At 31.7% G+C, this 12,955-nt stretch overlaps 1 protein-coding gene across 4 annotated transcripts; it reads right to left on the bottom strand.

The window, feature by feature from the left end:
* Window positions 1-5,184: 5,184 nt before the first annotated feature.
* Window positions 5,185-9,432, bottom strand: LOC109817496 (putative E3 ubiquitin-protein ligase LIN-2). Of its 4 annotated transcripts, none has more exons than XM_083071074.1 (7): window positions 8,064-9,426; window positions 7,817-7,946; window positions 6,764-7,728; window positions 6,503-6,650; window positions 6,059-6,313; window positions 5,633-5,936; window positions 5,185-5,376 (listed from the first exon to the last, which is right to left on the bottom strand). In XM_083071074.1, exons 1-7 carry the CDS (start codon window positions 9,128-9,130, stop codon window positions 5,279-5,281), a joined length of 2,967 nt encoding a protein of 988 aa, XP_082927200.1. In that variant the 5' UTR covers window positions 9,131-9,426; the 3' UTR covers window positions 5,185-5,278. The 4 variants fall into 4 exon arrangements, with proteins under 4 accessions (XP_082927200.1, XP_020238343.1, XP_020238342.1 ...); XM_020382754.3 differs by having other exon boundaries at window positions 5,185-5,409; window positions 5,633-5,933; window positions 8,064-9,424; XM_020382753.3 differs by having other exon boundaries at window positions 5,185-5,409; window positions 8,064-9,420.
* Between the last annotated feature and the right edge of the window lie 3,523 nt (window positions 9,433-12,955).

The following is a 12,955-nucleotide window of genomic DNA, read 5'->3' as shown; positions in this document are numbered from 1 at the left end:
ATTCCATTCCATTCTTATCATTCAATATTCTTCTCAGCATAATTCTAGAGAGATTAGAGAAAGTTCTTGTGAGTTTACTCTTGTAATCACAAATAGTTCAAAAGTCATTCTTTTATAGTGTAATTGTTAGTCATGAGTGACTAAGTCTCGACTATTGGAGATTGAGATAGCTACTTAGAACTATGTGTAATTTTCTTTGTGTTTTTCATTCAACAAAGTCTTTATTCAATTAATCATTTTATTCTTGTACTTAATGGTTGTTTTAGCCTAATTAACCTCCACATGATTCAATAATTTTTAATTGAGGTTGGGAAACCCTTTTAAAAATTATGACATAGATAAAATGCTGATAATATTTATTACCAAAGAAATAGGATAAACCTTATCATTCAACTTTTGGTCCTTAATCTTAATGCAAGATTGTTTAACAAAAATTACTAAAGAATTGAGATTTTCCTTAAACAACTTAGATTTTCTCACCTAATGAATCAAGGTTTAAATATAGTTGTGGACTTTCGAATTAATGATATAATTACAATATTGGATGGAAAAATAAGAGGTTTTACATAGGAAAGTTAGTGAATCAATCTCTGACTATTCTTCTTGTTAATTCAAGTCACTCAAAATTTACTGCTTTATTTTGTTTTCATTGAATTTAAATATTTCTTGTTGAACAATTTCAAACTCTTGTTAAATTATCTATTTAACACCAAAATTTATTATACATTTTTAACTAAAGTCCTCGTAGATTCGATAACTTGAACTTCTGTCCAATTTAATACTTAGGATAATTGATATAGTTGTCAAATTCATATCAAATTCCACCATGTATTATTTTTCTCTTTGTAATTGTTCGGCTACTATATATACCTATAAATAGATTAATCATTTTTTAGAAATAAGACAAGTCAATTTTTTTTCTCTCTCTCTTATATTTTCTTCTTTATTCTCTTTGTCATTATCTTTTTATTCCTAACATATTAGAAATTATAAAAAGACAAAAATGCATTTTAGTCTAATAAATATGTTGACATATAAATATAAAAAAAGCTTATAAATATAATGCCTTATAATTTTTAAATCAATATGAAATGTAATGATTAGATGCATGCACTTAATGTGGGCTGTAATGATTAGATGCATGCACTTAATGTGGGCTCACACTTGTAAAGGGCATGTAAGAGTTCTTAATATTCCTTAACATAAGCAAGAGTGGGAGAAGGGAAGCAAGATAGAAGAGAAATATTACTAGAATTTTTCTTATTACATGCGACTTTTCTTGCGAATTTTTTATAAAAATTCGCAGGAAACGTTGTTCCTACAAATTTTTCTGCGAAATTGTATCTGTAGGTAATACCTTTGTGGATAATATGTTTTTGCGAATTTTAAAATTTGCAAGAAATTTTCCTACAAAATTTCTTGCGAAAAAAATTCGCAGGAAAGTTTCCTGCAAAACAATTCGTAAGAAAGTTTCCTGCGAATTTTTTCGCAAGAAATTTTGCAGGAATATTTTTTACAAAAAAAAATTAAAGAAATACTACAAAATTTATCAATAATTCTTCAACTTTCAAATGAATTCATCTGAAGCATTTATTTCCACGCCTCCAACATATGATACATAATCTTTTAAACTCTAAGATTGTAGATTATAAGCCTAGCACTCAACCATACAAATCAACTTGTAAGGTAAGTGTTGCCCCAACTTATATACTCTTTAATTGTTTTATTTTCAATCGATGTGGGACTTGAAGTTTTTTTAAAATATTAAACTTATAATTTTTAATTTTTCCTGCAGATTAAAATTGGCAAGAAAATTTGCAAGAAAAGTTACCTGCAAAATTTTTGTACCATTTAGTAAACATTACTTGCGAATTTATTTTTGCAAGAAACAAAATAAAATTCTTACAATATTTTCTGCAAATTTTTACCATGGAAATTTTTTTTTATGATCATTAAAATTGTAGTAAAATTTGCAAAAATTTCTTGTAAATTATTTTTCATAAAAAAATTTATAAGAAATATATGTAAATTATTTTTCGCAAATAAATTCGTAAATTTTTTTGTGAAATTATTATTGCAAGAAAATTTGTAAAAAAATTACTGCAAATATTTTTTTGTAAAAAAATTTGCAAGAAAATGACAATTTTCTAGTAATAAAAGGGAAAGAGAGATAATGAAAAAAAAAGAGTTCATTCTATCGCGTAACTAATTAAAAAATCAAATACTAGTAAATAAGTACTTTTTTTTTTAATAAATCAAACACACCCTGAAAGGTGTCTCGGCTAGTGAAATCTTCTAACATTTATTTTCTTTTTCTTCTCTCTTTTCTCTTTGTGAAAGAATACAATAGTCCACAACGGAAGTTCACAGAAAGTGATGAATAGGGTCATTTTGGATTTATCCTCGATAGCATTTGTGATTTTTCTATTAGGCCTCTTTGTACAATCTTGTTTCAACTATTTGGATTATATATACGGATTCCAATGGAATCTTATATTCAAACTTACATGTTAGATTAATATTGAGCCAGTGTTCTCATAATCGATTATCTCATATACATTGAACAAAAGAAATCATGTTGTTAGATTAATGGTTTTCCACATTTCCCTTAACCATTTGAAATGTTGTGTTGCTTGTGGTCCATTGCACTGCTCGAATCTCGTACCTTCTTCTTTCTGGCGCAATGCTAGTTTGAACTGTGTTTGGTAAAAGGCTACGCATGCGTGTACATACGTTATTCTTACATTGCACACACACGAGACGCTATTGGAGACCAATTACTGAGACCAGCATGTGAAGAGAGCGTAGAGGGAAAACGGGGACCATGCATGTTGATAATAATTGGTCATATCAGTACTTCATGCAAAATTTGAGTTTAGACTTTTTGTCTTACTCTTTGCTACATATACTGCTGTTTTCACTGTTTTCTTTGAGATGGGGGGCTCCTCTAATGCATATTAGGACAATGAAAGATACACCTGTACGGCCGGCCACTGTAATTAGCACATGCCTACAACATAGAGTTTGGCCAACCAAAACTCTCTCCTTTGCTGCAAAATTCATTGGATGAAGCTTAGGGATGGGATCATGGGATGAATAATTATAACAAGAGTAGAGTTGGCCATACCAGAAGGATTTCTAGGACAACACTCACGTTGATTGGTGAATCCTTTGTCATGTGGTCTAGTTATCTTCCCCATGACCATGAGGGCATCGTAATTCACAACGAAAGAATGGTTGATAATTAGCTAGTAATGTTTGGAGTAAAAAAAAGTATATAAATGTAAACATTATTCAACAATAATTCTTATAAGAATTTTATAAGATTGAATTAAGTCAAAATTACTTTTTTAAAATGATATTAAAATTTATTTTAACATACAATTAAATTATTTGTTATCTGATCATGCGTAAATTCTAAATCTCAAATTTTATATATCATTAATGAAGATAGTTTTCAAATTTTTAAATTGATTTTGTGATGTTAAATTAGTACAAAGACTTAAAGTATAATATATAAAAAATATATATATCCTCTTCAGAAACTGTTAAGAATTTAAGATTTAAAGTTTAGGTTAAATGACTTACCATTCTTCCATTGAAAAGATCAAACATGGCATCATAATAAACTTGACACAAGGATGATTGGTTAGTCTAATAGATGGGACATTCACCTAATATGGTCAATATCATTGAGCTATATTAAAACTGATTGAGGAAAACTTACTTTGTCTGTATATGTATGGGAACTTAACATGGCATTTGATGCCAAGATTTATCGATAGTACTAAAGGCCATGGAGAAAGCCAAAACATCATTGCATAGATGACGTGGAACTTGACCTGTGTTCCAGTGATGCATGATTTTTTTTTTATGGTCTGAAAGTCGGTAACAGGTAGAATCAAAGTGTCACAAAAAACTTGATAAGCAGTACATAAATCTTTTTAGGAAATCACAGGTATCATTTAAGATGCTATATATTTAGGAATTGAACCGAGAATTACTATTAAACTAGAATAATTTTATGTTAATTAATCTAATGTACTTGTTGGTTATCGGTTTCTAACATGTTATTTTACTTTATATTATATTATGTTTTGGAAACTATTTATTTATTTATTGTTAAAAAATTAATTATGTTTACTCAATATTATATAAGGAGGTGTATTGAATTAAAATTTCTTAAGACTTTTTTGAAACATAAATGTCTTAATTAAATACCATATAATTTTTTATATTAAAAAAATATTGATTGAATACTAAAAAAAAAATTATAATAAAAAAATCTTTTAAAATTCTTTAAAATCTCAACTCACTACACCTCCACTACACTCCCTAACATTTCTCTTTGTGTATCCGATTAAATTTACTCTATTCAGAATCGACAACTCATGAGTGTATATTTATATACTAGTTTAAAATCACATTCAATTAGTTTAAAATCACATTCAATCAAAAAATAAGTTTTCTGACGCTAAAAACAAAAACTTATAAGTGTAATTTTTTTCAAACTCCTATTGAATTCAACTCAACTGATTTCCAAATTCATCTTTTTGGCTTTGATCAGGATGCTACTAAGTACATGTTTAATACGTACTTGCTTATGTGTGTATGCATGAATAAAATATTTTTAGTATAGAAAACTGTTTACCCACAGTGAGTTTCCTACAATGAGCAATCACATCACATCCACACAATTACATATCCAACATTGTCCCAAATTGTTCTGTTCTGTTTGTCTGTTATTCTGTCAGGATTTTTTTTTCTTTTTCTATGAGATTCTTTTTCCTTATAGAGATAGGGGTAATTCACTATGTCACAATCTCGAGCATACAGGTGCACATGCAGAACACGCAAAAGAGAAAAGTTCGTTATCCATGTAAAACAGTTGATAAAAGTGCCCTTTTCATCATCTATTTTGCCCTGTCTTTCTTTTTCCTTTTCCTTTGGAGGGGTGAAGTTAGAAAGACACTGGTATTAGGACACATTTTGTAATCTAGGAACAAAAATATAATAGCAAGATCAATGTGCAACTGCTTGTCTTGGATATTACTAAACACCTAAGACTCGTTTAGTGTTTTCCCCGGTTTTGTACTTTCTTTCTTTGGCTGAACAAGCTTTTTCAGGTTGTGAAATCATAATATCATAAAATGAAACAAATAGATTTTGGAAGAAACACACTCATTTGAACTAATCAACTATATAAACTCAAGGGTGACTAAAATCACATGTATATAAAAGAATTAACACGGAAGAGTTCAACATGGAGCTTTGCTTTTCATTGTTTTGATTCCAAGCTGATTTTGGAGATGATTGCAATTAGCTCAGTCGCAGTCCACGTCACTAGAGAGAGATTTCGGAGATGTTTGAGTGAGTCTTCATCCAATGATGGTAGGAAAGAGAGACATTCTGTTAGGAGTTTTCCAGAAGAAAGGACAAATGAAAAATGAAGAGTTAAACAATAATACAAAATTCTAACTAAAATTTAATCAATTTATGATAATATATTCTGAAGGCCCCCTTTTTCTTATGATTCCAAATTTGAAAGTTTGAGAACAAAACTGAAACAACTAGTCCTTTTAGGACAAGTTTGGCATAAGTTTTAGGATGTCAAGAATTTCATAGTTCATACCTGGATTTTTTACAAGGCATAGCAATGAATATGAAGCCAGCACTCTTGTCTTAACATCCTTATCATAATTTAAGGATTTTAGCAACAGTGGCGTGAGGATTGAGAATGCCATTGTTGGAAACTTTCTATCATCAACTAGGTGAAGGTAGCTACTCATCCATGAAATTGTTATAAGGCTAGCTCGTGCTAAACTTGGGACTCCATTGGCTGCAGAATCTGAAAGTGCATTTAGTAAACTCTTATTTCCACTTTTGAACAAGACACTTGCTGTTGTTCTTCTCCAACTTTCAGCTTCATCATTCTCCTTATTCCATACAACCAATCAATAATTTGAATAGCAAATAGTACTAAAAATAATTCCTGTTCTGAAAACTAAGGACATGAAAGTGAAACTTAACAATCGCATAATTATTATCCAAAGACTACCTTGTGAGCTGAATCATAAACAACAATTTCCTTGCCATAAGAGGAATCTTCTAAGCTATTTTCTTGGCAACCAGCATGTTGTAGAAGTGTTCTTTCCATTAATGATTCTCCTGTATGAGAAAAGTGTCCTGCTAACAAGAGTAAAGCTCTTGCAGATTGTTCTTGTATTATATCATTACATACTTGACAATTTAAAGCAGCCACAATTGCGTCAATTGCTTCTGCTCCGTATAAGTTCCCTATGAAAGGATCTTCCTGCAACACAACTGCTATTCCATTTATGAACTCTTCTAGATACTACAATTGATGTATTACAGACTAATGGATACTAATCATTTAAGAGCTTGATTTTGGAAACAATCAGTTATACAATAACTTGGAAAATTATTGACCAAATAGTTGGTTAATATTTCCACACATGGATTAGTAAGTTGAAAGAATTACCATAATATCTAGCAGTAATAATATCACTGCAACCATAGGGCGTTCTTCGGGTGGAGCCCTCTGAAGGTAGATGAACAGAATATGCATTGCATTTAAGCCACCCCATCCATCTCTAAGTCCCCTTAAGAAATTTAAAATCTTGGTGCTTCTGAAATGATTTCAGAAAACTATCATATCAGTACTTTCTAATAAAAGAAAGCAAGGAAACAAAGAACAGAATAAAAAAGATATCTAGGAAAAGATAGGTGATGAAGTACATGCCTATCAAGGTAGAGTAACTCAGCTAGCACAGAAAAGGCACTTCTACTGCAATCTTTACTATTGCCAAGAACAATAAGTTCTAGTAAAGAACTCTTCCTTATATTTTCAGCTAGAAAACTCCGGCAGCTTCCTTCAGCATGAATGCAACTATAAATTAGCAAAGCAGTATTGTTTCTCTCATGAACCCCTCCTTCTTCAATTCTCTTCATAAGAAGGGCCAATCCCCCAAGTGAAACAACCTGCCTAGCATTCTCTAAATTCTTATCTTTATCAAAACCAGTAAGAAGTTGGTTCATAACGTAAATTGCTGCCACTTGAGGATTGCATTGTACTGTGAAGAGGGTCAGCACTTGGTCCCCGAACTCTAAAACTCGAAGTACTAGTGGCATCCATTCTGGTGATAACATCTGTTTTGCCTGCGGTTTTAACAGATAAAGCAGAACTGCAGCTTTTAGAAATAGGCCAGTTCTTCTAAGAAGTCTCACAAGGATTTCTAGTTGTGGATCTGAACTCAGTATAGTCTGTCTAATTGCACCATTCCTTCCTACTAATTCCGCTAAAACTGATATAGCCAATTCTAGAATTTCATCTTCACTTGAAGCCAACAATACCTCAAGGATAGCCTCAATCACAGTAGATTGTGAAAGTGCTTCTTCAATTAGAGGGTCAGCATGAGAGTTCAACCATGCTTTGGAAATCATTCGAATTGCAAATTCACGTTCACTTAGAATATCTGATGAACATATAGTTGTAATAGCTCCAACAAATTCACTTGAAAGAACAGTTGTTTCATTTCTAAATGAAGCATTGGCGGATGTGTAGTTTCTGTTCACCAAGCTTTCTGCTTGCATACTCCTGCAAGAAAAGCATTGAAAATAGTCCAATCTCTGTGATCCTGGCCTTAATTCAGCATAACTCTTGTCAATTGACCTTGATGATCTTCCAAGGTATGAAGTGTCTTCTTTCTGTCAAAAATGAGAAATAAAATGGCATATGTTTCAAATGCATTCCTGTATTTCAAATCTACTATGAAATGAAGACCCTGAAACAAACCTGAAATGAATATTCATCTCCGTGCAAATTTTCTTGATTCCCTGAGCCCCATCTAATTGTCAACAATCCATTTTGATCAGATAGAGTGGTAGATTTCAGCTCTAGTTTGGGGCCAAATACTTCCTTGTATCTATTGCAAGAAACCAAAAAACAAAAAAACACACATAACTACCATACACTTAATTTTGTTTCTTGTGAAAAAATAACTAGAGTGGACTAGCGAATGCAAGATGTCCATGTCACTTACAGGTTTGTGTTGATTGAGGAATGCAAAACAAAAGAATCCGAAGACATTCTTCTTGATGAGCCGCATATTGGTCTTGATGGCAAGGGGACAATAGGAAGAGGAGGCTCATTAGCCCCAACTTTAAGCCACTGCTTATAATACAAAGCAAACAAAGCAGTTCCTGTATCCACTTTGTTGCCATACACTTTGCTCAAAGTCTTCATGTTCTTTTCCTTCTCAGCTTCACATTCACCAGAGGCCGAAAGCGCCTCGAGCTCCTCAGAATACCAAATTTTGAGATGGAGAAGATGAGGAAGGAACACATGCTCCCATAGGTCAGGAAGCAAGTAAGTCCTAGCCAAAAATGGAGAATCACAAAACACTTGCAGAAGATGCCTAGCACAAACCCTGTTGTTCTTCTGAAGCTTGTAAACTATTGCCAAGTAGAGCTGAGCACAAGCTGAGATATGGGAATTGGGTATTCCACAAGTTGAAGCACCTTTTGAGGTCTTGCTTTTACTATTCAATGAAGCAACTATGGTCAAAAGCTCAATGGAATTCCTTAAGCTTTTTATCTTCATCTCTTTCTTTGTCCATTGATCTTGCACCAACTTGTCAATATTCTCCATGCCTTGTTTCATGTTCACTAGAACCTCATCATCTGATCCTGAACCGTTCTTCCTTCTCACCAAGTAAGAATTGCACTTGTCTCTGACCCTTTTCCTGAAATGATCATCTTTCACATATCTTCCAACGTAGCCACTGAGGATAGCAACCACTGCCCTGGTGGCAACTTCATCCATGGGGGGTGACACCAATGACTTGGAATTCTTCCAAATTTGAGAAACTGAACCATTACCAACCCTTTGACTTTGAGAGTTGGATTGAAACTTCCAAGACGCTTTTTGTATAGGGGACTTGTCTATGTTGTAGTTGGAGCAATCAAGGCTTTTTCGATCATGGCATAGGTGTAGAGGGAGTGAGTTTATTATTATCTCTGGTGTTCGTGGTGAAAGTTTGAAGTTTGGCTTCAATGGGGTTGTTTGGTAGAAGCCTTCTTCAGTGAGAAGTTCTCTGAGGGAAGTCATCTCTGAGGGGAATGGGAGACAAATTTGAGCTTTCAGTGAAACCACATTCTTAGAATTCAGAGCCAACAAAGAGAACAGAAGACAGCTAGGTATAAGAGAGAAGACAGTGAAGTGACTTTGGATGAGAAGTGAAGACAAAAAAAGTGTTGTGTTGGGTTAATCATCATTCATGGATGGTGAAACTTTTAAGGTCTTTTAACTTGAAAGTTCGTAACATTCTATGAAGAGCGGATACAGTTTGGAGTTGGACCAACCAGTTCGGTCAGTTAAATTTGATTGATTCCGCATTTCAATATCGAGACCCTCCAACACCAAACCTTTTTTTTTCACTGAAAAAAAGGGCGTAAACAATTAGAGAAGACTAAGGAAGTTCTGTCTTATTTGTCAAGTAAACAATTAAAGACAATCAAGGGAATATGCGGATAAATTTTTCTATAATTACACAAGAAGAAAATAAAATAATTTTTTTTTTTGTAAATAACGATGAAAAATAAAAAATTAATTCAAGTAGTTCTTATATTTTTTTATTCACAATAATTATAATGATGATAATAAAATTTAAATCTAAGATCTTATATGTATAAGCTCAGTTTATATTATTAAGATAACCTCAGTTGTTCTTATAGTTTTATAGATTTATCTTTCAATCCTTGTAATTAAAAATATTTTATTTTAATTTTTATGTATGATGTTTTTTTTTGTCTTTTTAGTTTTATAAGCTTTACTTTCTGGACTCTATAAAAATAGATGTTAAGAGTTGAAAGAAAACAAAATTGACATGTATGAGGACTTAAAAATGAATGTTTTTAATAGTAGAACTAAAAGATAAAGTTTATAAAATTATACAAATCAAAAGAGTAATTAAATATAAAAAATATTATTCAAAAAGTTATGCATAAATTAATTTATAAAACTTTCATTTCTCTAAAACAATTTTTTTAGCATATGTATAACTTAATTTTAATTTATATAAAAACTTATTTTTATTTTTTTCTTGTTAACAAAAGTGTAATAAATCTACTTTCTTTTGAACCATTTTATAATAAAATGGGATGCTATACATGAAACTTAACCTTCATATATTAATCAAGTTAAAAAAATAAATAAATAAAAGAACTCTCCAACTTGAACAATTTAAGATTCAATATAACTATTGATCTGGATGATTTTGGTTTCATATTTCTTAAGAAAAGTTTTGAATTCAAGCATTTTGGTTGGTGATAAATCATCTTTATGAATTTTTAAAGATAGTTTCAGGAGAGTATTTGCATTTATTTCTCAATATAATTATTTAGATCTCACTCAATTTTTTAAGTTTAATGCAATGATGTAGGTTAAGGAGAAGTAGTGGAAAAATATTAAATTTTAAGGATTTTTAGACCTAGTAGAACCATATCAATATTCTTGGTAATAAGTACGATCATGTCCATTGAAGCACACCCATGCCACAAGGAGTAATGCATCTTTAATTAGATGACTCAACACACTTGTAGTTGAATCTATGGTATTTGTTGCAAATTCTTAGCTCATTTTTGTTGGAGGACAATACACCCATGCTTAATGGAGCACAATCGTACTTGGTCAACACAACCTTGTAGAAAATATGTGCAACCATTCAAGAGTTATGCATGATCATGTTGATTGAAGCATGATTATAACACCACAACTTTTACAAAAATTATATTAATAATATGTAGTATTTATTTGAATGTTTTTATGTGTTTATTAGAAGAATTTTTATTATTATTTAGCTATTTGGTATGAGTTTTATCTTAATATAAAGCATGATTTTTAACTAGTATTTCGATTATTTGATATAAGACATATTTTTTTACGAAAATGTATTTTATTTAAAGTTAAGTATATTTTATTTATTAAAAATGAGGGAATATGTTTAATGATATTATTTATTAATTTGAGAGGAAAAGAGGGATGTTCCAGTCATTTTCTAATTATTATTATTATTATTATTAATTTGAGAAAAAGGGAAGTTATTAGGAGTCATTTCATGTATTCTATAAGTGCTTCAAATTCTTTTATGCTCTAAAGACCAAGGAGAACTCAGAGAAGAGGAACAACTAGATTCTGCCCATGCTTCAAATTCTTCTCATCAAGGTAAGGGAGGAGTGAGAAATCTCACTCTGGGGTGTGGGAATAACTGTTGGGTAGCAGGATTGACCCTCAATCCCTTGCTTGATAGGAACAGACACTTTATGAAAGTTTTCTGTTTTATTTTCTGATTGTTCTGTTGCGTCCCTTGTGTGATTCTGAGTGTGAATATGCGTTCAATTTCAAGAATAGATAAGTTTTGATATGGATTAGAGTGTTCTATGGTTTCCTATGGAAAACCCTATAAGAAACAGAAAAATTTTGAATGTTTTTTATTTTGACTTCTAAGTTTTCTGTTGTATTCCTTAATGATTACTGAGCATGAATGTATGTTTAAATTTTGAATGTTTTCTATTTTTCCTTCTAAGTTTTCTCTTGTACTGCTTGATGTTTGTTGGGTGTAAATATGTGTTTAATTTTGAAAATAGATAGGTTTTGATATGAATTAGAGTACTTTGTGGGTTCTTGTAGGAAACCCTATGAAGTGAAATTAGAGATAAGATCTTTGGATGAATTTTGAGGCATAATATATAAAATTGATGATGGATTCGTGTTTTGGGTAACATTTGGAGTGTTTTGACCTATTGAAATATTATATTACTTGGCTAGTTGTAAAAAATGCATAAAATCATGAAGTTGGGTTTATGACCTTTATGCTTCGTATGTTATGAATTGTGAATTGAATGTGTATGATGTTGGATAATTTCCTGTTATGGTATGTGTGCTATTATAATGTATATGCCTATGAGAAGTTCCTTGTATAAGACTATGTGAATATGAAGAGACAATGTGAAAAGTGAATATAAGACACGAGACATGATGATATGTGACAATGAGACATGATATATGAGAAAATATGACAAGTGAAATAATGAGTCAATGAAGTATGAGTGTGTGACATGCATCATGTGCATCTATGTGACGAGTACGATGTGGAGTATACCATTAGGGAAGGCCCTCCTTGTGTAACAACTTGGGGGAGTCCTAGAGGATAGTGCGATTTAAATGGATTGATTCCGCTCGTTTGTGAGCACGAGACGTAACTTGCGCAACTTTGCTATCCCGATCATACTCTAACAGTACATCCTTCTAGTTGAGAGTGTATGGGTAGCTCCCTACATGTACTTCTAGACTACCTTAGGTGTGTTGTTTAGGCAACACACCAGTGATATGTGATATGTGACTAGCACCACATGCATGCATTTGTGAGTTGAGTTCATGGCCTCATTGCATAATGAGTGACTATGTATGTGCTACTAATGTATGTATGACTTGAGTTATGCTTGATTAATGTGTACTTTGTACTATGCTTTGTTATGATTTGTGTGTGTTGCCTAACCATTATTTTTACACCTTAAACTGAGTGAAATGTTTCACACTCTCCTGTTTGTTCTATGTGTGTCTTTTACTGTGTTGTAGATGACCATCAACATGAGGATGTTGGTGATAAAGCTTAAGCTTCAGTTGGACGTGCTCTGATAGGATATGACTAGTTTAGGATGTTATTTCCATTGAACTGTTTTGTAAACCTCAATTTCTTTCCTTTGTAATTGTTTCATTGGAGATATTGTTTATGAGTGTGAATTCTCTACGTAAGATATTTGAGATTATGATTTTATTTATAAAAGATTTTAATTATTCTTATTTATTGTGTAAGAATGTGGGGTAGAGGGTGTCACAATGATCGTGCTTGTTTGTAGAGCCTTAATTTCCATG

The sequence above is a fragment of the Cajanus cajan genome, chromosome 3 (genome assembly GCF_000230855.2).
Source record: "Cajanus cajan strain Asha chromosome 3, NIPB_CcT2T_4, whole genome shotgun sequence".
NCBI classification, from domain to species: Eukaryota; Viridiplantae; Streptophyta; class Magnoliopsida; order Fabales; family Fabaceae; genus Cajanus; species Cajanus cajan.
This window is presented reverse-complemented; position numbering and strand designations above follow the sequence as displayed.